This window comes from Odontesthes bonariensis, chromosome 9, assembly GCF_027942865.1.
Source record: "Odontesthes bonariensis isolate fOdoBon6 chromosome 9, fOdoBon6.hap1, whole genome shotgun sequence".
NCBI classification, from domain to species: domain Eukaryota; kingdom Metazoa; phylum Chordata; class Actinopteri; order Atheriniformes; family Atherinopsidae; genus Odontesthes; species Odontesthes bonariensis.
This window is the reverse complement of record NC_134514.1, coordinates 11,477,362-11,503,695: the sequence shown is the minus strand read 5'-3', so window position 1 is coordinate 11,503,695 and position 26,334 is coordinate 11,477,362. Positions and strand designations below refer to the sequence as shown.

The following is a 26,334-nucleotide window of genomic DNA, read 5'->3' as shown; positions in this document are numbered from 1 at the left end:
TCTCAAGGTTGCTTGATGAAAAGCATGCTTCCATTGATTGATTGGCTGAAAAGCCTCAAATCTCCATAGAAACTGAAGAGAAAGGCAGTAAATGTGGCTGAGGCAGACCTTTGCGCTCCACCCATCCCTCAGTGTCCCCTTTCACACCAGGCTTTGGGTTCCACAATGAAATATCTCACTTCACAGCATCATTATAATGAATGGCTTGTGTAGTGTCAGTGTGTCCCTAATGGAATTCACTGAGAGTCTATTACTACTTTCATTTCTTTTATTACACCGGAGAGCCGCTAACCCCATCTATTTCCACTCATAACCCTCCAACACCAGATTCTCCTCTGTCACATCCATCTTTATAAATCTGCCAGCCAGGTCAATACTAAGTTTTATATGATTTGGTCACTGTGGAAGAAACAGTTTTTGAAAAAAGATTTGACTTCAATCTCAAATCTGGTTTTAAGTTCAGATTCATAGAGTATAAACATTGTTGAAGACAAAACTTTTCAAACAAAAAGTTAACTTTTACAGTGAAAATAAAACACGTTAATATCTTACACATATTTACACAACCTCCATAAAGGCATTTTACATCTGTAAAGCTAATATGAAGCTTCCTTTCATAAACACCTGCTGACAAAAACTAAAGACCTGAGATGATACAACTCCATATATTTCAATAAGGCAGCATATATCAACATGCAATAAATACAACGATAAGATTTGTTGTATTTTGAATATCTGTATAAAATGCTACTGTACAATATACAAAACATGCTCCTCTGAGCATAACATGTATAACAGTGATAGATATGATATGATTTTCTACATTTATGATGCTTAAAAGCTAACGCTTTCTCAAAACATGTTATACTTTTTGGAAATACTGAAAGTGTAAATGTGTGAAAGTATCTTTTTATCATCACACATGACAATAAGTAGATCTCTTCTTAGTTCATGACAATTCATGAACTATTCAAGTCATGAGAATCAGCACTTATATTCTAGAAAGTACATTTAAGTTCAGGAATGGTTCCACACTGATGGCAGCTTATTGCAGTAGCTCTTAGCATGCTGTGTCTTCCTTTGTGTCTTCTTGATATTTTCTATTGTTTGCATGTGGGAGCAGCCGTTTGAGCTTTCCAAGGCCCAACTAAAGCCTGAAATAAGACACCAAATTCAGACGAGATCAGGAACAAAAGGGAGAGAAGAGAGGAGGAAGTTTAAACCATGACTTCCCTTGATCATCATGGAAACTTTGAGATCTTAAAGATAAATTGGAAGCCCTGAAGAGGACACAGTGGGAGTACTGCGAATTAAATAAAATTTGTTTCACTGAGATGTGGCTGTACCAATGACTGACGCCTTTCTACATGGCTTTCATACTGTACAGGCAGAGAGAACCTGCAGACAGAGTATTATTATTAGTACAATAACAACAACAACAATTTTTTCTCAATAATTTATACCTAAGCAATAAAATTCTCCTTTGTTAATAAAGTATTACTGAATTGAACTGATCTGAATTGAAGTGAATTCAATTCAAATATTTCTTTATTGCATGCAACTTTTCTTCACAACATCCTTTAGGTTCATCACATATTGGACATAATCTCCATGTTGTCTAACCTGTGCCAGATAAGAAGTCATTTAGCAATGAGGTTCATTCAAGCATACTGAAGAGAAGTAAATACTGTACTGTAGTTGAAGATTCTGTATAAATTTGTAGCTAGAGAAATTGTCTGTCGAAAAGTAAACACCTCAATCCAGAAAATATTTCATGGTGATGTTACAAAGCAGACCACAGAGCCCTCTTTGGGATTCTCCACTGAGCGCAATTTGTCTGTCATGGTTTGGGTTTGCTGCCAATATTCCCTTTTTGCAATGCCCCCCCAAAAAAACTGCCAACTTTTCCCGTGCAATGTATCATAATGGAATCTAATGTAATCTAAAAAAAGGAAATTGACTCAGGTAAAGTAAAAAATACATCAATGAGGTACATTTCTATTGATTTTCATTCAAATGTCAGAAGGTAGAAAAGTAAACAGTGTACAGCTTTTCTGAAGTCCAAAGATTTCTGATTGTGTTTATGTTATAAAACTTTTCTTTTTCTTCCAAAAATAACCAAACAATTTCAAGGATGAACATGGTGCAAAAGAGAAAGTGCTTGCATGAGGGGATAGAAGTGGTGTCAGAATGAGATTAATAAAGAATGGAAGTAATAAAAGAAACAACTGTAAGCCCAAGGCAGGCAGCACCATAGCATAAGTATGGTCTGCAAGTAATTGGATCTCCTAATCGCGCCTGTGGGCGACGCTTGACTTTTACCAATAAATGGTGAGCTGATGTGATTGTTCAATCATCCTTAGTCCCTCCACACAAGACCAGCCATCAATATTGTAAATGAGCCTCTTCTAGGGAAGGGTGTTCTGGCACTGAAATTGCAACAGCTCAACCCAAATATGAAAAATACATAGAGAAACTGTGGCTAGGAGCAATACAAGAATTACACAGTGAACTCATGTCCTTTGACAAAACTGGGCTTCTCTTCAAAGGGGAACTGATGCTAAACATAGATTCAGCTTTGGGTATTTTTGCCCAAGGTTTGGACGCTCCCAGCCTATAACTGTAGGGCTGCACAGCCTTGAGCTTGCTTTGTTTTCACTGGGTGCCTAAGTGCTGAGCAGGGAAGCCACAGAGCAGAGATCCCAGAAGGACTACACAGCCACATATAACTTATAAGTGGGGAATATAAAAGTCAAAATCATGTACGTATGAGTTTTGAATAATACAAAGTTACTTTATGATGTGGGATGCAACATATATGTAAAACACAGGAAAAAAACACATCACAAACAGTCATGGACTTCACATGATCTTTGACATTGTAGCTTCATAGGCAAGGCTGACTGAGAGTGCAGGAGAGCAAAAAGTCTTCAGGGTTTCTAACCGCTACAGAAAACACCAGTTACCTTTTCTCCTCCACTTTAAGAAAGGTTTTAATGAGCTGCTTCATGTCCCCAGTGGAGATCCATGCTGTCATGAAAGCTGCTCTATTTCTGTTCCTTTTCATCCCGCTCTCCTCCTTCAGACCTCATATTCATTATTCCTTCCATATCCTCAGAGGGAGAGCAACGCACTAGAACTTCCACTCCCCCCCCTCTTGAAATGCTGACTTTACTTTGGTTGAAGCCTGTATCAAAGCCCAGCTTGTGCTGATTCAAATTCCCATCACTGTTGCAAGTTACACCACACAGTATATTTTCTGTTCATTAATTCTGTAGATAACATCAAGATAGCATCCTTTTTTAGATGCATTATTTCAGTCCTTTTATATCTACACATACACATAACTTCAGTACAATCACACATGCCTAACCTCTTCCTTGCCTGTACATTATAGAGAATACAATACATTCCTGACTTGAGTTTTTGTTCTGCGATTCTTTTTAAGGTTAAAGAAAAGCTAACAACGCAAGTAGCATTTGTTATATTTTTTGTATCAAGTAACTGTAAACATGTATATTCTCTCATAGCAGTTTATCTAATTTGTTCAACATTTTGGGAAATGCATACATTTGCCTCCTTCCCTGGAGTAAGATTGGAAAATGGTTTATCCTAACCTTCAGCCATGAGCTTAATAAGCTTAAAGGCATTGTATGCAGCTAAAAAACCTCCAGATATCACTAATTCACACATTGTATGCCGTGTAAAAAAACAACAACTTGTGGTTTCTATGAGCAGCTCATTGTGTTCTCATTTCACTCTTGGCAAGTGTGTATGAATAAGTATTTCACCAAAATGTTAAATTAATTCTTCAAAACAGATTTTCTGATATACTTTACATTAAAGCTAATAGTAAATCTACCTAATCCTATTATTTTCATTCATGTCATGAATTTTTACTGCAGCATGTACCAAGCCAAGTAGGGGCCCTCAATAACCTATACATCTATAGGAAGAATCTGCCTGTGAGGCATGGCCACTACCCATCCTTCTCTGCAGCCCACTGTGCGCCAGAGCATTGAATTAGAGACCAGTTAAGGCAGTGGCTTGTAACTAGATAAAAGAAGAGTGGAGGGGAAGCAGTCAGAGGGCTGCCTTGGTGTCCTATAAATGACATTGTAATTCTCTGAACATGGGTTTTAGTGTAGTTGGCCACCATTAAGGGACGAGGGAAAAGGGAGGTATTTTTGCCACTTTACCCAGCCAAGCATCTCTAATGGTGTCTGTGTGTGTGTATATAGTCCACTCTGTCTGAAAGACTCCCTCTGCCCCTGCTCCTGTCTGCTCACTCACACAGAGAGAGACAAAGCCATCACAAGGATCTGCAGTGGTGGCAGAAACCCAGCCTTAGCACTTAGAGCCATATTCTGTCAGGAGATTGTCCTACCATTCCTTTATGCTCCGATAAGATGTCAACAGCTATCCTATATTAAAGCATTACAACATACAATGGAAACAGATGTACAAAAAAAACCATAGAATTAGAAAAAATAACAGTAACTTACAGAGTAAACATAGAGTATAATCAGTTGGAAGCAAGGTGGGGGGGCAACTCAGTGAGCAAAGCATCTCAGTGAGGGAGGGGGAGTGTGCTTATAAAAATGCCTTCGATGTCAAGTTTGCACATGCAAATAACAGATCAATAAAGTAATTAGGATATCAGTCAATCATAAAGTTTGGTTGGGGAGCAGAGGGTCCCAGACTGCTTTATTCTCTGCAGCGTAAACCAACCTGAGAGACTGCCGCTTCGCTCTGAGCTGTTGTGAGAGCTGGTGGTGCTGAAATCTTGTGATTGGTTGTGTGGTATTCTATTAGACAATCCTTCGGCCAATCGGTAGTCAGGAATGAAAAGGAGGGCTACAGTGGAGGTTAAAGGGCAAAAATCACAGTGGCATCAGGTGATTGGCAGTTGGCACAAGCACATGCAGACATGCAGTTAGAGCATCAAGCAAGCAGGATAAATTCAGGATTCATACACACAAAAAGCTGCACATATCACTCATTTCATTCACTTTCTGATATGTGAGCAACGGACAATACATTAACTGGATGAATCTGATTAGTTGTTGATTTGAAAAACCTGTTCGTCATATTTCACAAGACTTTTTTCTATGTGTGGAATAGAATCAGTGAGTCAATAGTAAGAATTTTATTTCAATATTTGTGCCCCTTTAAAAACATATAATCACATTTGATTATATGTTTTTAAAGATTCATGCATAAGAGGACCAAGTAAAAACTATAATTATTCTTTTTGTACTGTGGGAAAATTAGATAATGAATATGTATTAGAATACAGCTAACTCCAGTCGGCTTTAAAAAATCTTGCCTCAAATCCACGGTAATCAAATTGGATTGTTTTCTTCAACATTAGTAAAGATAGAATAGATTCATAATTACTCTAAAACTGTCGGAAGGATAGGATCGCCACAAAAACTCAGCAGGAAATTGATGGATAGCTTAAGAGTACTACCCAGTCATGAGATGTTTATCCAACCTTGAAGAGCAACCAAGATAAGGCCTGCTGGTGGAAAAACTATTCTTTTTAAAACAACCACGTCCCATCACAGTGAAGTTAGATAAGCCTCAGAGAGCTTTGGAGGAAAAGTTTAAACACCAACAGGCTGCCTCGTTACAACTGTGCAACCTCGTGATTTAATTTGAATAATAACAAAACAACAAAGCTCTGAGGTAATGTTAAATGATAATGGCTCTCTAAAAAAACGACTGAACCTCCCACACGGGGACAACAGTGTTCCCACAAACTGCTAATGGCACACTTCCTCAGTGTGACTTACTGTTGTTGCAGGAGTTCTTGTCAGGCAGGGAGTATCCCAGGTTGGCCATTTCCTGCTTGGCCTGAAGCGAAGTCTTCCACTGGGCCTCAGGCAGGTCCACAGCCAACTCATGGATGCTGCTTGAGTGGAGAATCTGAGTGGTGGCATATGGAGTGGCTTGTGATGTTTGACCTGGGCTGTTATAGTTGGCTTTGGTGGTGAAGTCTATACTGCTGTAGATGGCTCCATCAGAGAGCATTGTGCCTGTTTTATCCCCTTGCCCGGTGGGAAGATCTATCAAAGAGGAGAGATGGGGATTTGTGAGAGATTTGTCCTAAAAAATGTTTATTGCATCAGTAACCATGAAATTTTGTGATAAAAAATGGCTGATAGTTGACTGATAGTTCTCTCATCTATCATATAACCTAATTTCCAAAAAAATAGGTATGCTGTGTAAAACAAAAAAACTGTATCAAACCTCAAAATTCTTTGCAAATCAAGTCGGCCATTTGCCATTGAAGTCTTTCTTCATGATGTATGAAAGACTCAGCCATTCCAATATGCTCTTTTTATGCTCAGTTATATAACTGACCTGCTACTAGTTAATCCAATTAGTTGTTACATGCTCCACCAGTTTCAGTTCAGCATTACACAATTTGTTTGTTCCCTCATCCCCATTTTCTTGCAAAATGCATCACATTCAAAATGAGAATTTATTTACAAAATACAGTGCCATTTCTAAGTTTGAACATTTCAAATATTGCCTTTGTACTTATCTCTTAAGAGTTTAAGTGATTTGAAAAAAAGAATTCCAATCTGATCTTTCTTTAACGTTACGCAGCACCCCATCTTTTTTTTGTACATTACTGGTGTATAGCACATCCAACCTTGAATTACCTGGACTTTTAAAACACAAAAATAAGTAAATAAGAATCACTGCCTAATTCATTCCATCCTTTAGCCTCCAAGGTGATGTGCTCTGTTCTCCCTCCGCATATCCTCTGGGTATCTCATCATCTTTACTTCTCTGTTCTGAGGGACAATGCTACTGCTTTGCATGTGTGTGTGCTAACAGAGAGGAAGAGAGAGAAGGGGAAAAGCAAGTAGGATCTCCTGATAGTGCATGGTTTGCATGCCCAGTGAAGGGGAAATGATGTAGAGCCATGGCGGAAGTGTCCACATCTGCGCCAGTCAAGCTGCGCCTGTCCTTCACGACTGGCTGCTCAAGACCATCCTTTCAAACATCCATCCACCCCCTGTTCCACAGCCTTTCTCTCTCCTTGCATTCTCATACTCTGAGGTATTGGCTATGACACCACGCTGGACTATTTGCCATCACTCACCATGGTGACAGCAGACTCCCTGCTGTTAACGTTCAAGCTTCCTTCCTATGTGATATATGAATACATGTCTAAACACAAATGAAATGTGCATGTAGTCTTATGTTTTAAGTGCATATGTGTACATAACAAACAAAAGGGTCTCTGTAAGAGCACAAATGAAGGCATGACCATCATCTTTCATCTCTTATGGCCTCTTTCTCAAAGCAGCTGGGACATGATTAGGGCACTCACCTCCTCGACCAAAGTTACTCAGGTCATTTGGTCCCCCAGAGCTGCTGTTGACAGGCAGGCTGGTTGCTGGCCAAGAGTCCGCTAACCAGGGGTAGCCTGGGTCACTGGCATTTAGTAGGCCCGGCCGGCTGAGCAGAAACAAATGTAAAAGAATAAGCTGTGAAATTACATTATTGCAAGAAATTATTTATTTATTTTGTTTTAACAAAAATGATTCCATTTATATGCTGTTTTATTCTGCAGTGTTATTCAGTTCAGAAAAAGAGAATAAAGCACACAACTCCACTCAAACATATGTTTGAATTTTACTTTGTGCTCAAAAATAATAATAATGTGTGCATGTATGAGATAAGCTTGCCAAAAGCCTCTGACGCAAATTAAACAAATTTGAGGAGGAGGGGAAATAGTACACATATAGATTTCTTCTCCCACACAAAGTTGAAATTCCTTCAGGCAAACACAGCCCTTTATTTCTCTCTTTCTCCTGCTGTGTCTTTGTCACATTCAGTTATTTATGCAAAAGTACACTGTAGAGACACTAATCCATGCTGCTGCTGTATACACACATGTGCAAGAGAACACGCTGGCACCCATGAGTATACGATTCCTTATTCATTAATCTCCTGTACATTGTGCTGTGTTTTCCCATCAACCCCTTGTGGTGATGTCCGGGCAGTTTAAATTTTTATTTGATGAGGAGTCAGACCTCAGGCCCGGCCCTACCACGATGCTTGTGGGATGCCTGCAAATGGGAGAGGGCAGTTCCATTTAACAGGTGTTGTGTCCCTCCTGATGGGGGGAGAACCATAAAAGCAGCCATCAAGACTTTAACCTGTCATGGGTGACTGCTGTGAGGCCATTAGGGACACTTTACTGTACAATAACGTCTGAGGCTCATTACCATGGGTCCCAGAGATGGCGTTAAATGAGAATGACGGATGCAATGAAATGCCTTTGTTTATGTGTTACTTCATTAACACTGAATTTACCAGTGAAATGGAAAGTAATGTAAACAATCTGAGTATGAGCAATCGCTTGTTTACATCAGTAGACAAAGGATAAAATAAGCAGGTTAGATTAAACACGAAATCCTCTCATAAAATATTAGAAGTATATGCAATATACTCTTTTGCTAGTGCCTGGCATTGTTTTATGAAGCACATTACAGCAACGAGCCCTTTTAGAAGCTATGCAACACAATAGTTTCCAACCTGGATGTCTGATGGGGCTTATTGTATGATCTCCAGCGGGGTGATGTGTTGGCTCTGAGGGATTGAGAGAGAGTCAAGCCCTGAGGACAAGGGCAGGTAATGGGTGTGCTGCAGTCACTCTTTGCCTCAGCTACTGGTTCTAATGAGAAAAGCTGTTCCCCAGAAGGAGGAGTCCAAATGAACTGCAGTCCTGGCGAGCTAAGAGCCCTCGCTGTGGTTCGTGAATGCCAAAACAGGCCCTCGGGGGAGACAAGTCATTCAAATTGATGGCTATGCATCAGACACATGCACTTTTATAGGGTAATACATCTCTCCCCGTCCTTCTACCTCTGTTCCTAGCTGCCATGTCACACCACGGCCATCATTCTCTCTCACCATATTATATTTCCCTGACCCTATTTTCCTTTATGTTTCAGCTATACACTCCACCCTCTGCATCTTCTCTCTGCCTCTTGTAGGCTTAATGTCCGTCTTGCTGAAAGCTGCAAACTGCTGAAATAGAAGATATTGTTCTCATTTGTTCACTCCAAAATGACTGTGCCAAAATTGAACGATATAAAGAAAAAAAAAGACCATGACTTTGTCTCATCACCAGTCTCACTTGTCCTGAGTGCTTCAGCAAGTAATTCCCCAGCCCAATCCAAAGACCATCTGAGAGACAAGGAGTTAGTGGAAATGGCTGCATTGTCCTTGTATTCATCACACAGCAGCAGTACTTCTCCTAAGGATAATTATAATAAGACCGATTCCTAGTGAGAATATTTGTTATACGTGTATATGACTGTATGTGAGATGGTGGGGTAATGGATAGTGGGTTGGGGACCGACTGGCTGGGTCATACGTTTGATGAAAAGATGACTACTAACTTTTAATCCCTGTCCAACCTAGGATGGATGGCAACCTTGGCAGATAAAATCTGATTTGAAGCTTTTCCTCTTCCTGTTAGACATTACAGTTACTTGTGATGAGTAGGACGGAAACCATAAATACTGCAAAAGATGTCTGACATCGAGCGTCCCATAAATAAGCCAAGTGAGAAAGATTAATTCCAAACCAACTTCATAAATCAGGCGTTCATAGTTCCACAGAATATTGAATAGAACTTGGATTAAAAGTCCAGACATTAGCTAACACTTAACAATGGGAAACACAGATTACTTCATAGATTAACGCTCAAAGAACATGCTGCCTTTTAGCATTCAGATGCTGGGATGAAAAGGAATCTCCATAGCAACAGTTTTAATAAAACCTGCTCTCTGCAATGCTCAGCCCATTCTCCCTGCCAATAGGAATGAATCTGCTTTGCAAAAACATTGATCAGTGCTGAGATAGGAAGTTATTACTACCTACTAATTACCATCTCCCTATTGGCAGGGGGATAACGAATGAACCCTTATCAGCTTTTATCAATTTCAATTGAGCAGCCAAAGTCAAACCGTCCAGGTCTACAATCTGCAACCAATTCATCTTCCATGAATCATTTATTTTGTGATCGATTAAGCATAATTGTTCAGTCAGAGCAATTTGGCAGGAGCCAATGAGTACCTAGGAACAGACGTGGCTTCATTTGCTATTGTCTAATTAATGCAATAAACATTTCATGCAACAAATGAACACATTTTCCCAAGATACCCTGCTTCATATTTTCACTATCGGCACAGATGGGGAAGCTGCAACATCTGGGATTTGATGGCACCGAATTGACTAACAGATCAGAGTCTTGTCTTAGAGTTCCAAGCTGCATCCTATCCAAGTGTTATGAAAATTGTGGGAGTCAATGCTACTGACACAAGGTTTGACAAATACAGAGCAACAAAAATACGGACATTTCAAATTGCACTCGCTGGAGTGGGAATCAGAACCACTTACGTGGAAAATTGAGGGAAAAACACGACAGCAGAAAGTAGATGAGAAACAGCATGGCAAGTGGCGTGGCTAATTCATTAAGATATTGCTGACAGCTCACAGAACAATGGAGGAAAAAATGTTCACTGTTGCATTCAGTTATATGCACAGAAGAAGGAAAAAAAGAAATAAAAGAGGCATAGATATAATAAAAAAAAAAACATTCCCAAAAGCCCAAAGACACATGGGGTCTGATTTAGTTGCGATCTCTCACTGAGTGCTTAAGATCTGGTGGTTTTACCTATTCAGGTGTGATAAGCAGTAGATAGACAGAAGGATTCTCAAGGGATTCTCTTGAATACCCACAAAGGCTCAGTAACTGGTGTCATTGAGATGTGCCCTATTCACTGTAGCTCGTCTGCTTTCACTAACATGCACTGAAATGGAGCAGACTGCATGAGGGTACAAGTGGGGCCCCCCATGCATGCACACACGCACACACACGCACACACGCGCACACACACCTCTCCCCTGGGTAATTATTTTTACATTATTACATGTGCTCAGATCCCAGCCGCCCACGCAAGGTGACAGGCAAATTTATCACTCCAGAGGGCTTCGGGGTTGCCTGTAACCAGCAGCGGAAGATAAATGACAAAATAAAAGCACTCTCTGCTTAAATTGTTTCTGTTAATTCTGTTGAAGAGATTTATGAGTTCATCTATCGATGCATAAATGGAGATGTGGTAGAAATGTATATTTGCACTCCGGTTTGCATGGTACGCAAACAACAGGTATTGGTTATTTATCAACCTATCAGTCATTTATCAGTGTTAGAATCAAAAGCTGCTTGCTGTGGATCTCATGCATGACTATGGAGGAAGGGTTGTGTAAACCCGGGGAGTGAGAGAAATAAAAAGCAATGACAAGCTTATATTCTGCTGTTCAGACTGGAGGCAGTTAAAAGATGCTGTTCCAGGAGAGACACTCACCTTCCATTGCTCATTAGACCACCATCAACTCTCTGGAACGTCACTAAAGTAAGACAAGAAAGAAAGGAAAAAAGCCAAACATTAAGTTTTTCTGTACAATACATCCTGGTTTTGTTTCCATAGTCAAGAATACACTGTCCTGTCATTATTATCCAGTTTGCCCTTGTGCTCCAAAAGCAATGTGCTCTTGGTTTTCCTTTTTTATGGCACTGCTAAATAGTTGATGGATTCCCCATGGGGTTCAACTGTCCCTCTGTGTCCAATATCTTTCATGATTTTTTTAAGAGCATTGATGATGAGGATTGTATATTGCTTTGATTTGCATAAGTGGAGATGTCATGTGTTCCTCAAGGACAAGATGCCTGATGAGAGGGAAAACTCATTTCATCTCTCTGATTTTGCTGCTGCGTTATTATCAGATTTGTGATTAAATTTCAGCCAAAAAAATGATTGGAAAAGGCAGTGGGCTCATTAATCATGTTGAGTTTTCCATCTACAAGCATAAAGCCTGAGTTACTGGTCCTTTGGCTAGCAGGACCTGTTACACTAAAAATATCAAAATAAACAGGGCCACTCTTTCTCAGTAGCTTGCAGAACCCCGTAGTTGAAAGTCAGGGATCCATTTCATCTCTGTTGTTATGACAAAGCAGCGGGAAGAGTTATAAGCATGTAAGAACTTTAATGGTTTTCAGGAAACACAGAAAAGCAGCAAGAGTTTTGGAAATCACCTCGTACCAATGAGGGGGAAAAAAAGATGGGAAAGAGAGCAGCTTCACTAAAGAGAAGGAAGGAAAGCTGTTAGTAATTTGGCTCATTTGTTCCACAGATGGAGATTAAAGAGAGAGGAAGGCTCAACATTCCTCGTCTTTTTTCAGTTTCATTCAAGTTGATTCCACAACAAGCCTAGACTTGGGTGAAACAGGGGGCTTTTCTGAGGGTGACGTAATAACAGATGACAGTCTGAGGAAACTCCCACAACAGACTAATTGGCTGCTAACGGGACGTTTTAATGCATCACCAACATCATTTAAGATGACTTCATCCAAATTTTGTCTTATAATAATTTTATGTTTTTAATTTTGTCCACTACACACGTTTAAGTCATTGAGAGTTTATTTACTACATTAAGATTCAAGCAACTGCAGCAGGTGGAATTAAAATGCTAAATTTGACCAATATCACATGTCTCTCAGGATAAAGTACAGTTTTGAGAGCTCCAGACAGACATGGCGTTCCTTATTCAGTCTCAGCCAAAGCCACGTCTCTTTGTTCCCCCACCACCAAACTTGCATTTTAGAATACTCTGTTGTGTGAGTGAGGACTGACAGGAGAATCCGGTGGAGGTGAGGGGAGGCTGTGCTGCAGGAAGGCCTCTGAAGTCTCTATCTGTGCTGAGGCACATTTCTGGGCTGCTGTGGAATACTTTTATGTTAGACAGAGTGACATGGCTGGCCTGTGCTTCTCGCCTCTGACTCCAAGATAAGCACTTTCTCCAATATGAATGCTGATTAATCCCCTTTAATAAGCATCGGTGGAGGGGTGGGGGGTAGCAGAGGTGTAATCAGCAAATAAAAATTCCATCAAATCTAATTCTTGCTGGCGGTGTGCCTCAACAGCGTTGTGATTTACCTCTCCAGCGCTGACAGCTTTAGGAGGCAGAGATAGGACACTCGATACATCAACTAATTGTCAATACAGAGAAGAGCAGTGGTATAAAACTTTCCAACCACATTCTGACTCAGATTCAAAATATCACCTCACTCTGACTATACAGTCTAAGCTGTATTTAACCTTAAATTGTCTGTGCCAGTCAAAACTATTTTGTGAAATAACCTGCTTCCTCTCAGGCTTTTTGAAGGTGTGCTTCTAATTTATCTGACAAGTTTCACAAACCCATTCTATGATCTGTTTTTACAGCTGCTGTGGAAAGGCCAGGGTAAACTGGGTTTTGGGCTTTGGCTCAATCAGAAACCCATAAAGATATATGTATACTTTAACAAAAACGCTACTGTTTAAGATAAATTGAGGAAACACAGGGAAGGACGCAGAGCTAAACCCTAATGGACTGTAGCACAGCTGGTTTTCATATCAGTCAATAATTCCATCTTTATATTTTGTGTCAAAGTTTCTCTTTAGACTTCTCTTCTCTCAGTCCACTCCATCCCATGAGTGACATGGCTGGATGAATTATTTGCACATTTTAATTTAGTCAGTTCTTGACTTACACCACCAAAAACATTGTAAACAAATTTGAGAATTAAATTATGTTTAGCCAGCAAGACCAAAAAGGTATATCCACACTAGTTGGAAATTGTAACAAAAAGTAAATTAATAGAAAAGGGAAAACACCATCCAGCCGACTAACTGACACTGAAAGCATACAGATACGTAAATTAAAGCACAGCTTGGATCTTGAAAGGAAAACAATGAAATATGAATATTTGAGAAGAAGGAGCTAAATGAACAGTCTTAACCTGTATCACAAAAATGCCAGAAAGAAAAATACATGAGACAGAAGGAAAATTCATTCAAAACAAATAGCTACAACAGACATACAAACATACAACACAATATGTATAAATGGCTGTATGCTGGGCAGGGAAAAGAGTTTAAGTTTGCGGGCCCATGTCATGGCCAATAATGAAATGAAACTTCTTTGACTAATCGGTTTCACCCTAAAAATGTTTCAATTTTCATTATTAGTCATGACCACTTGTTTGACAGTCCAAGCATGAGCACTAAGAGCGGGCAGTAGATGAATCTGCGTTCAGGTGGGGTGAGGAGACGGGACAAATGAACAGTACCTGCAGGGGTGAAGGTGAAGGACTGAACTGCAAAACAAGAAGACAGAGAAGTTGTGTGTTAAAAGCCTGCAGAGGTAAGCGCTGCTTTAGGGGTAGCTGCACACTTGGGATGGGGTTCAATCTGAAAGGTTATGAGGGTAAGAGAAACAAATATGAGACCACAACATCACCCAGTGTGCAGAAGGAAAGCAAGGAAAGCAGCCAGCTCAGAGGCCACAGCGGTGCAGAGACAGTGGCACAAACCAAAATAAAACACACAAACATTTAATGTAATGCATGGAAATGAAAAGTAAATTAACCAAGCCTTTCAAAGCAGCTGGACAACCTCTTTCTGAGTTGTTGAATATAGTATGCACATATGTATTCATAAATGAGTTCCCCCTGGATTTATGTTCATTAAGAAGTAAAGAAATAACGTGAGGATATTTGATTTTACTGACAACATTACTGTCAGTTCATTGACATTTTCAACTCTCTGATGAAATCCTGTGCACTTGGCAGTGTATGTGCACTTGCTTGATAGAACTGACTGGGGTCTCTCAGAAAGATGCGAGGGTCAGTGTGTGGGCGGAGAGGTAAAGAAACTCCAGCTTCAGTGACCGGCAGCGTGTTCAGCTCAGTACTTAGCTCAATCACCTTGGGCTACTATTAGTCCACCAATGGTGGATTTTTCAAAAACTGAAATGATGATTCAAACTCAGATCTGTTGGGCTGTGACAGAGCATTCATCTCAACATCATCATGAGTAGCTTCTACAATATTTCACTTCAACTGAAGGACAATGATGGGATAAAATACACTTGTCTTGAAAGGGGAAAAAAAGCCTTTTGTCGAGAGTCAAGAATTTCAAATTGTTTGTTAAAGCACCTGACTGCTTTGTCACAGTAAGTTCAGATGGATGACTCAGAGACTGATGAATCTAACCTGCATAGTTGCTCAGGCCCTTTCTCTTCTTTCTCCTCCAGTAGAGCCAGATGCTGAAGCCCATGAGGATGACCCAACAGGCTCCTCCAATACCAGCAATAAATGCAGGCTGTTTCACCACATCAGTGATCTGCTCTGTGATGCTGTTGTTCCGGTTTCCATGTATAATCACGTCCCGGAACTCCTTACCTGAGGGCACAGCAACAGAGAGACAACATTAGTATGATGCTAGGTGGATAGTTACAGGAGAGAAACAGGAAATATCAGTGCTGTTGTGTATCCTTTGATTCATCAAGGTGAAACTTTACAAAGTCACCTAAGTAATACTGAAGGGCTTTGAAATATTATACTTTTTCACAACTATAAATTGTTTTTAGATAGATTAAGTTCAAAGAAAGTAGGTTTGATGAATTTTAGCTGAGATATTGACCAGCAAATCATGACACAAACCTAGGAGGTGTGCAGTTAAATAGTGTAAACTGAAAAAACAAAGCCTGAAAGCTTATAACAAACCCCAGGTGATGAGGCTGTTTGGTTTGTTCAGCACCTAATTCACTCCACTGCTGGTAAAACACACCATGTGAGATGAGTGGAGAAAAGCCTGGTCTATATCGATCACAGTTCACCCTTACTAGCCTGCCTGACGATATTTGTTGCAGCGCGGCAACTCACAGAACAAACTACTGTATGTGCTCTTATTCAAACACACGGTTACATGTACATTTGAGTCTAACTACAACTACTGCTTGATTTGGCCATTTGATTTGACCATGGTTCTTGTCCAAATATACATGTGTGGGAGGAATATTGAGTTATTGATCAAAGTATGTCTGGATGTGTTAGTCTGGTTTTGACAAGCTCAATTTTGTATGATTTTTATTGGTCTAACATGTTTCCTTACCTTTTAAAAGTCTGGTTGTGGTAACTCTTTTTTAGATTCTTGTGAATATGTTTACTGAAGAGGACGAATGCTCACAAAAGATAATGAACACATGTACTGTAGAAACATATGCACGTGCAAAGTTTCACAAATGCGCTTTATACAGTATATTACTTTGAAAAAATGTGAACACACATCCTTTAGAACAGCTGTAGACAAACAAAAACATAACATATAATAACTGCAAGCTCGGGGCTCTGCTCTCAGAGATGGATTACGTGAGTGACACAGGGGAAATAAGAACATGCTGCAGGCCAAGCCATCAGTTATGGGTCAAATCAGGCAAAATCTGCCAGAGCGCGGCATAAATCACATGCAGTCAGGTCACATTTCAAAATGACAGTGTTCTAACAATATTATCCATGTGGTAATTCCTTTTGTTTTTCATCTGAAATCATCCCAAACATTAGTCATTCAAAATTAGACATTGAAAGGTTGGGATTCCTCATCATCAATAACTCTTACCGATGATAATAGGCTGAGGCTCACTCTTGACTCCAACTCCTGCACTCGTGCTGGCAGCCACTTCCACATGATACACCACTCCAACCTGCAGCCCGCCCACCACCACAGAGCGTATGGCTGCATCTACTGTCTTATTTACATGGAAACGTGTCTCATTCCCTAGACACCAGATCTGAAGCAAACAGGAAGAATAACAGAGATGGACTTGATTCCACTTGGATTTGTATGAGCTCTGAGAATCTATACCGACTTGCTCTTACAAACCTTGTACTCTTGGATGATGCCGTTCTGGTGGTCTGGAGGAGGGGGGTCCCAGGAGATGCTAATGGAAGTGCTGTTCTGGTTTCCCACGGTCAGGACTGTTACCTGCTGAGGAGGAGCACTGGGAGCTGAAAGAGGAGGCATAATATTTCCAGGTCAACCGACAAGCAATCTATTTTGCAGCTCACGTAGTATCTACGAGTATTCCGTTCTCATTAATAAGAATAGCGGGGTATTTCACAAGAGCATGAGCACATAAAAAAACATGGTGTACACATATGGACATCTTTGCACATTATTTTCCAAGGAATTATATTCTTTAGGGATGGCACAGTTGTCAAGATAAGGTCAGGGCAGATCAAACATGGCTATCGGCTGTCTTTAACATTTCACTATGATTTAATACATCATCCTCTGCTCTACCTTGGTGGATTTGTACAGAGGATACTGGTATTGATTTTTGGAATGATGGCCTGGCACAGGAAAGCAAGTGCTCTGAGTCACATTAAGACTCATGCATTGACCAGCGTAGCACATAGGTCAACAGGCTTATAGGGATGAAGCGCAGGCGCAAAGGAAATATAAAAAAATATATATATTTTAGGAGGAGGAAACAAGGTCTCAGTAAACATATTGACCGACTCCATCGATCAGTCAGATGAAACTAAAGCCAGTAGGTAAGAATCGAGGAAAGCTTTAGAGTAAAGCATGTCTAAGTGAATCCACAAGCAGACAGGGAGAGGTTAGAAACAAGACAAGTCTAGGCTTTCATAAACCTCTCTTGTTATTCTGATGGCAACAATCTTCTGACCCCACAAGGGGTAAGAGGAAAAATAAATAACAGTTGGCTCAACTGGAAATAACGTTTTAAAAATAATGTTTTCTCATTTCCGCAGCGGCTGGCAGGGGAGCGGCACCACAGCAGAATACTGACAGGTCAATTACTCCTGGGCTGCCTCTCCCTCACCTCACCTCCATCCAAAATGGCACGTGTCACCCTGTAAATCTGTGCTCATCCCTCAGCGCAATTGGCCGCACCGGACCCCAGAGAGCCAGAAGGCCCTGGCATGCAAGAAGATGAATGGTTCCAATGATGAACCCAACACCTTGGCCAGATTAGAAACAATCTACCCAGTGAGCATCTGATCAGCCATCATGCTCAGAGTTCTCCAATGCTGCATTACATTCAGGTGATAAAGTGCTGGGTTTGTGCATGGAAGCCATCAGAGACAATGTCGTTCAAAGTTAATGTTATGAATGATTTAGCAGCTTATTATCATGCATATTTGTGCTAAACAATACACATTTTTCATTAGAGGCCTCGGAGGCTGTGCTAATAGGGCCATTAGCAGAGTGATGTATGGCAGGCAGGAATGTGACCCCCTGTCTTGCATGTGCACAGCATGCTGTGCTGAATGATGAGGGAATACAAACATATCAAGTCATTACCAAAAAGTAGCCAATAGCTAATGACAAGAAATGGGGGATGTGGGATCTCCCCAGAGATCGACGTAGATTATCAGTCTACAAATGAACATTTATGCAAACACAACAGATTTCCCTTCTACCTAAATAAGCATTATGTTGCATACAAGATGATCCTCTGTCGTGATTTTCTTAGACAACTGTTCAGTGGGAATCGGATGGTAGCCAGAGTTCATTTATCAGCCATTATATGATTGTCCAGATGGAGCGCGAAAGAGTGTGTGAAAAAGGAGAAGGGAGACTAAAGAGATGGACAGAGCATTAGAGCAGTGAGCATACTGTGACTCTGCAGTTGCCTGCACCTTCTCTGGGGATACTTTAATTGAGTTAGCTAATGGACAATCTAAGTTTTAATCACCCCTTGAACTAGATTTGTCTATCCATCTAGCCAGCCCTTTCAGTAGTCCCTGGGTCTTTGAACAGCCTGAAGCAGTGTGTTTGACGGTGTATTAGTTATGAACAGGCACAACAGTAGGGCTTTGACAGAAATAGAAATAGGTTGAGAATCTGTGGGACTGGGATGTAGACGGAGGACAGGCAAGGAGCGTTATCAGAACTGGTAATAGCTGGGACATGAGGTTTTTGAGGCCTTAGGGAGAAAAGGTGTGTTGGCATATGTGTCCACTTTATGTGTGTGTTTCTGTGATGGTGTGTGTTGGAAACAGCTGTAATGTGATGGCAGTTCCACTCCTGTGGCCAGCCTATGTGTGCAGTGAATATACTAGCTGGCCACGGGAGATATGGTCCCTCTGAGAAAAGGAAAATAAATGAGCCTGTCAACCCAACAGGATGTGAACTGTCGACAATACATGCAAGCTTGAATATGCTGGGGCAAGATAGGCTTTGTCTCCAGTTGAAAAGTGTCTGTATTTGTCCTTTTATGCTGCTATGGGGACGTACTGGGTGTCTTTACCCCTGATTATATTATAATTTATTTCAAGTTATTAAACTCAAAGGCTGAAGCAAGGTTCGTGCAGTATTGGCTTTGGTAAAAATAGCAAATGTATCTAAATAAACAGCTGTGTGTGACTGTATGTGATTTTGTGCCACACTGCTCCGTGGCCTTGTCTGAGCCTTTATAAATCAAGCCCTGGGTGACATATCACCTTAGCAAGAGGAAGTATGTGCCATGTTCAATCACAGTTCAGGTTTGTAATTGCATAGTGATGTATCAGAAAACAACAACATTACCCATTATAAAGGAAGAACAACAAAAGAACAGCGGGAAGGTCAATGAGAGGATCAGAGGTGAACACAAGCGTTTCTACATATATTCATAAAAAAAACTCTCAGATCTTGTCATCAAAAGAAAGGGCAGCAGTCCCGCTGATACTGCAGGAAAAAACACACGTGGGATTTGCCTAGAGATCATTTGGCAAATGCCATGGCACATTTGAGTGGGAAGGCTACAGTTTGAGTTTTCATTTCATTGTTCCTAATATAATCTATACATACTCAGCAAAGAATTTCACTTCTTACCCTCCTCCGTGGTCCGTGCCGTCCTGGAATCACTGTCCATGCCTTGAAACTCGTTAAAAAAAGGTCGGACCTTGATTTCATAAACAATTCCTTTCTTGAGTGATGAAAGTATGACACTACGCTCAGAGGGAACCTTCACATCCTGGGTCTGCCAAGGCCCTGGTGAAGGCAGTCCTGATGTCTGCCTGTATAGAACTCTGTAACCCTGGATGAACTGGGACTGACGATCCACCTGAGAAGCAAATGAAGACAGGATTATTGCTGTATTTTATTGTAAAAAAAAACAAGGAGATTAGTGGACGCTATCCTGTGACAGCCACTAGATAGTAAATATTGATGTTTTCTTGCAATGTGCTTTACAAAATTGCATGTATGACACTTTAGAGGCTGTTACTTGTTTAATGGGGCTTTTATCACTAGCCATGCCACACTTTGCTCAATTAACACCCTGACATTACCTCATACTCACAACTCCTAATCCAAAGTGTTGCCTCCTTCATTAAAAAAAAGACTTTCCATAATGCAACCTTATGGGGCAGATGCATGTCCTATATATCAATAATAAATACTGAAAAGTGACACTTTAAAGGAGGTCTTACCATATCTAGGATGAGCTGTGACTATGAAAATATAATGCAGCTCCAAATACACATATCTTGGGGACAAAAGGGCAATACACAACTGAGGTGATATCAACAGCATGTCCCATATATGAAAAAAAAATAAATTTAGAGATGATTTTTGATTGCACCCTGAAGTCCACAAAGGCCACTTACCTTAAAACTTGGGCCATTTGGTTAAACAGAAAAAGCTGAATTTATGCAGAGGAGGAGCAGGCGCATAACTCACAGTAATGGCTTGTTAACAGTAGAGGAAGTGAGCACTGCTTTCAAGTGGGATATTAAGCAGCTGTTTTTCACCAGTGTAGCCTGAGTAAATCAGCAAAATGGATTCCCTGGTCAGAGGGTGACTTTTATTAATGGAATGATTTGGGAATATAAAGGCGGCCTCTCTGTTTACTGAATGGACCCCTGATTGATTAGGGAGCCATGATTTCTGTCGACTGTACATTACAATCATAAAGCAATGGTTTAACATTAAATTAGCTACCAAGTCGTCGGGTGAGACTTACTGTAGGGTTCAATAAACATGTCACCAAGAAAACTGCTAATGTGGTTCATTTAAAAAATGCAAACCAGCATCCCATGCCGCCAAGCAATGTTAGGTAAATACTTGCAATAGAGTGATTTATAGCACCATAATTAAAATAAAGCAGCACATATGATGAATGAACACCTCAGCTTTGAAGATTATGAATAGCCTTTTTGTTCCCATTATCATGCAATTAAATACAAAGCACTGCATTCAGGCAGTAGCTGTTTTCATGTTTTTTTTTAAACTCTTTAAAATTAGGACATGGCTGTTTGCATGTATCAGCATAAAAGAAGATAAAGGCATTATCTCATGGCAGCAGGAAAACTTGTAGTCTCAACGACGAACATTAAATCTAATCTAATTGTATCTGAGCTGACTTTGTTTTTAGAGGGAAGCAGCCAAAGACATGAGAAGATTGATGAACAACCAGGTGTCTCTGACAACTCTTTTGATGTTCACTGTGGTTAAGGAAATCATTTTGTGGCCATTTGATGCTTAGCTTCTTTTAAGTTACAAATTACACTATTTCAAAGCTGCAGGCTTTGGGAACAACCTGACAAAAAATTCCCTGACATAAAACAAATGACCGCCTCTAGAAGCAGCTTCAAAGAGGGATCTTTTAAGTCAACTACCTTGACTTTATGACAGGAATTTACTAAACTTAAGATGTACAAACATTAAAAAAGAAGGAATCCATACACGAACCAAACAATTTTCCACTTATTGCATCAGAATTCAGAAAAATCTGAAAAAGACATGGGTTGTACCCAGTAAGAAAAGAAAAGACACTTACTGTCCATGTGACCTGAATAGTTGTGGGACTCAGGACAACTGGGTTGTGCAACCGAACGATGACTTCTCCAAGCTCCTTCTGCACGTACCTGTGGTCAACACCCTGAGCTGGAGGGCTTATATCTACGAGAGAGCAAGGATGGAAAAAAAGATCAAAGATGAAAAAGCACACTGAAGTACAGGAAATAAACCTTCATTTGTCACCATCAGAGGGTGAAAAATAAAAGAGAGCTTGAATAGACCAGTTGAATGGATACAAAAAACAATGAAACTTGGTGATAGTGACTTTTCGATAAAGCGGAACTTAATCTACACTTGTCTATTATAAAAAAATGGAAGATGACAGAGGGCTTTAAAAATTCTTTAAAAGGGGGACTTGTTTGCACTTACTCGGGTCTGAATGAACAACCACATCTACTAATGAACTCTAAATGTGCAGCCCTCATACATGTTGGATAGAAGATGAATAGACACTATGACACTATTTTCCAGTTCATTTCCCACATGCATATGTTTTAAGTTACAAGCAATAAAAAACTCCAATGTATGAAGTATTGAGTGTGGTAGGAGAGAGCCACATTTTGAGTTATTTACTGAAGGAAATAGGAAAAAACTAAAAGGGTAACTATATTTCAAAAGAAGCATAATTTAGTCAACCAAATACAGTCATAAATCACAGCCCACAGTAATAGGCTAAGATGGGCCAAATTAAGTTAGTAAGATTTTAAAAATCCAATTTGTTGTCAATGCTAATCATTGTATATCAACATATCATCTCAAGACCTTCACCTCAACATGAAAAACTTTCTGAAATCCAGATTCACTCATTTTTTTTAAAGATGCTTTTGGCTTGTGTTTTTCAAAAAACTGCCTTCATTAATCAATTTTGTTACTGAGGACCTTTCATATCACTGCACACTAAAAACAGTGGTCTGTTTGGGGCCGTAATCAGATTTTCAATGGGTTCCGAGATAATTAACATAGCAGGGATAGCATTAACCCTGTTAGGCCTTCTGAAAGTCGACATGCTTATTTTACGTAATTGCCCAAGTGTAGCCTTAATGACCTGAGCTGTGCTCAAGAATCTGACCTTTGTAATGTTCTGCATGGCTCTTGTATAACTATTCGGTGCAGATTGCTGAAAGGGGCTAATAAGTATCACACTTCAGGGTGAAACACTGACATTACAATTTCAGTAGAAAAATTAATTTGAGTTATCAAAGAGGAAAAAACTAAACAAAAGTTAAACTGATAGTTACAGGTTCTTTACATGCACACATCACTGTAATGAAATTTTCTTCATATTCATGATATGTATGATACCTTGTGTTCTGACTGGATCAGACATGGGGCTTGGATCACTCAGGCCCTGGTTGTTGACTGCTCGGACCATAAACAAGTAAATGGTGTTGGGACGGAGACTTTTGACGGTAAACTGTGTGGTTTTGACATGGTCTGCCACTGTTTGCCAGCTGTTGCTCACTGACTGACTGTAATGGAATACAAAGGGTGCTTTTACATAATATTTCATTGCAATTTCCTCCTTGTACACTATATTTGTACATGCTGTCCACATTAAACCAATGACACTGACTCAAAAATGGTTGGTATGAAATGTAAATCTAACCTGAATGCTTCAATGACAAAAGAAGAGACGGGAGATGCCCCTGCCATTCCAAGCTGCCAAGACAAGGACACGCTATTTTTGGTGACATCGATAACTTGAGGTTTAGATGGCGGGCCTGGAAGCTCATTCTCATCATGGTTTTTCATAACTATTACTCCACCTGATTCTGAGTGTATAGAAAGGAGAAGACAGAATGTAGCCAGTCGAAATAGTAACATGAAATACATGAGACTATCATGCCATCTTCATTCGACCTACCTTTCACTTCCAAGAAAGCACTCCATGATGTTTCACCACTTGAGCTGGTCGCCACACATGTGTATGTCCCAGAGTCTGAAAGCTGGAACACGATAGAAAAAACAGGCATGAAGGAGCACCAACAGCACCAAAACACACATCTTGATACAACTAATGAAATGGACATTTCAGTTACAAATCCACTTAATACATGTAGTCTTCTTGTTGCTGAAACATTAAAAAAACGATGGGAAGACTTCATGTGGTAGCCCTGTGCTGAACAAATAGTGTCATTTGTGAGTGCCTCAAAGTGCTGACACTAATTTCCTAATGAATTCCATTTGCTACTCACCACCCTTCCATCACTTTTCCACTCCCCCTCCTTATTTCCCCACTGTCCTGCCGACCACAACAAAGCCAGGCTAATTAATTTAGGGTGGGCTGATAGAACCCCTGGACCGATGACAGCTGGCTTGTCTCTCCATCCCTCTTAGGAACTTTGGTTGTTTGTTGGTTTTTGTCCCTGAGCCTTCCCTCCATTTATTAAATAACATGTCAGTGGTCGGCAGCTTTGTCAGGCGTAATAGGTATTCCCCTGAGGCCTCTGAGTGGGGAAAGGAAGATGTGAGCTTTTTAAATTTAATCTACTCTAAATGTGTATGTGTGTAGATGTGTATATATATCGGTAAGCGAATATATATTCTCTCCTACAGCTGGAGTCCATCCATCCATTCACAGCTGAGCCCATCTGGAGCTGCCATGCGGCTAAGTGATACTAACATACAGTTATAAAAAAAAAAAATCAATGCCGGCTATTCATCTCTTTAAGACATTATGGTACCTTTTGTTAATTTCATGCCCATTCTTAAAAAAAAAGAAGCCAATTTTGGAAGCAAAATCATATAACTGTAAATATCTGAAATCAAGGCCAGTGTCAACTTTCACAAAATACAAAGGAGATTAAGATTAAAAAAAAAAAGGTTAGCTGTCAGTTGAAAAATGGACTTGAAGTGTGTTAACGTACAAAGCATGGTAATCAAATCTGTTACCTTGATATTTTTGATCTGCAAGCTGCCCAGCTCCTGCAGAGACATGCGGGGGTCCTTTCCCAACAGACTGTTCCCATCCTTCAGCCAGCTGATGGAGGGGATGGGGTCTCCCGATGCCTGACACTTAAGAAGTGCCACACTGTCCACCCCAAGTGTCTGATTGGATGGGCCTTGGCGAATAATGGGCGGGGGTCTGTCTGTGAGCACTAAGACACAAAGAGGAATACGTAAAGGTGCTATCTGCTTTCAGTCAGATGATGGTGTTCAATCATAAAATACGCTGGGGGTGGATGTGGGTATCTATCATTAAGTGAACCATTTTCTCTGCACGTCTTGTAATTGTGCCACAGGACAATGAGCGTATCCTGCTTTTCCAGGAATCAGGGAAAGAACAGCTGAGTAGTGTTTTGTAGTTTCATTGATGTGGCAGAGGGATGCCAAACAGTTTCCAGTTACTGCTTGGGTAGCCTTATTTTTATACACTACCCTAGACTCTGTGGTACATTTAGGCGGTGAGACTCTTTCCTACTGACTCAATGTGGTTCAGATAAATACTTCATTATGTGCAATGTGGGGCACAATAAAAGGTGGTTTTTAAACACTAAAAGTTACTGTAACCACTGTCTTTACATCAAAATAAAGGAAAAGGAAAATCCTTTTATATTTTGCTTCAGTTTCACTTTAGGTGATATCTAAAGCTTTGATGAGCGCAATTTATGTGAGCAATTTCATTTGCTATAATGTGCCAAAAAAGCCTGTGGGTTACTTCTATGAAATAATGGGCAAGAAAGAGGTGATCTCAGAGAGATTTAACATCGAAGCACACAGACGGTTCATAATTTAGAGTTGAATAATGTGGAGTCCCCCTGGCATCTTAGAACCTACAATAATTAGAAAGTATGGATTAATGATGTCAGACCTGTAGGGGCTAATTACCAAGTCTACCTCTGTGACCTTTCCACACATTATCACACCCCTGCTTTCAACCCTATTTTCTCTCTTCCAGTTACATTTGACAAAAGGAAGCAGTTACAGGTAATTCACTTTTGAGGTGTTATGGCCATCTTTTGCTTGGGGTCACCTAAGACATTAGAGAAAAACTATCCATAAGCCAAATTTAGTATATTAATTTCCTCTCTTTGTTTTTAGTCCTGTGTAAGGTGGAAAAGAGGGCAAATGTGATCATATTAATCAAAAGTGATAACGTGAATCAAATTTAAAGCCCTTGCTACAAGCCAAGAACTCCCTATGCAGGGGTTTGAATTATCTTTACACATCTTGAAGTTTTTGAATTAGCCCTAGAATTGTTTTCACCTAAAGACTTACACTGACATAATCAGTGAATTATGATACATTCCAGTTTCCTTAAGAATGCCATCAGTAATTCAATGACTTGAAATGTTTTTATTTAAAAGACAGCAAACTACTGCAGGACAGAAGAAGTGCATAAACGCAGGGCATTGCTTTTTCAAGGAATTTGATGCATTTGATGTGTGTGTTGACGGCATGTAGAGGTGACAAAGGGAGGAGGCAACACTCAACTTGGCCTTGGGTCTCTGGATCAGGAATTTCTCATTACAGATCTCCTTGAACTCCGCAGACTGCTGGCAGGACTCAGGGCAGTAAATCATGAAGACTGCAGCAGGTGTGGCCATGACCTTACCCTGGCTGATCCCTCACTGTGTCCTCTTTTCTCTCATTTTGCTTTAGAACTGCC

At 40.2% G+C, this 26,334-nt stretch overlaps 1 protein-coding gene across 8 annotated transcripts in view; it reads right to left on the bottom strand.

Moving 5' to 3' along the window:
• Positions 1–26,334, bottom strand: part of robo2 (roundabout, axon guidance receptor, homolog 2 (Drosophila)) — a 268,090-nt gene that overhangs the window by 13,564 nt on the left and 228,192 nt on the right. For 3 of the 8 annotated variants that reach the window (XM_075473115.1, XM_075473120.1, XM_075473117.1), the window contains exons 9-22: positions 24,618–24,823; positions 23,590–23,671; positions 23,332–23,497; positions 23,028–23,194; positions 21,706–21,827; positions 19,758–19,989; positions 16,797–16,921; positions 16,533–16,704; positions 15,128–15,316; positions 14,204–14,230; positions 11,400–11,442; positions 7,352–7,479; positions 5,799–6,071; positions 4,732–4,857 (exon numbers count right to left, since the gene is read on the bottom strand). In XM_075473115.1, the coding sequence (XP_075329230.1) occupies positions 4,732–4,857; positions 5,799–6,071; positions 7,352–7,479; positions 11,400–11,442; positions 14,204–14,230; positions 15,128–15,316; positions 16,533–16,704; positions 16,797–16,921; positions 19,758–19,989; positions 21,706–21,827; positions 23,028–23,194; positions 23,332–23,497; positions 23,590–23,671; positions 24,618–24,823 (2,058 nt within the window). The remainder of the gene's footprint in view (positions 1–4,731; positions 4,858–5,798; positions 6,072–7,351; positions 7,480–11,399; positions 11,443–14,203; positions 14,231–15,127; positions 15,317–16,532; positions 16,705–16,796; positions 16,922–19,757; positions 19,990–21,705; positions 21,828–23,027; positions 23,195–23,331; positions 23,498–23,589; positions 23,672–24,617; positions 24,824–26,334) is intronic. The other 5 variants (XM_075473116.1, XM_075473121.1, XM_075473119.1 and 2 more) reach the window with 3 other exon arrangements.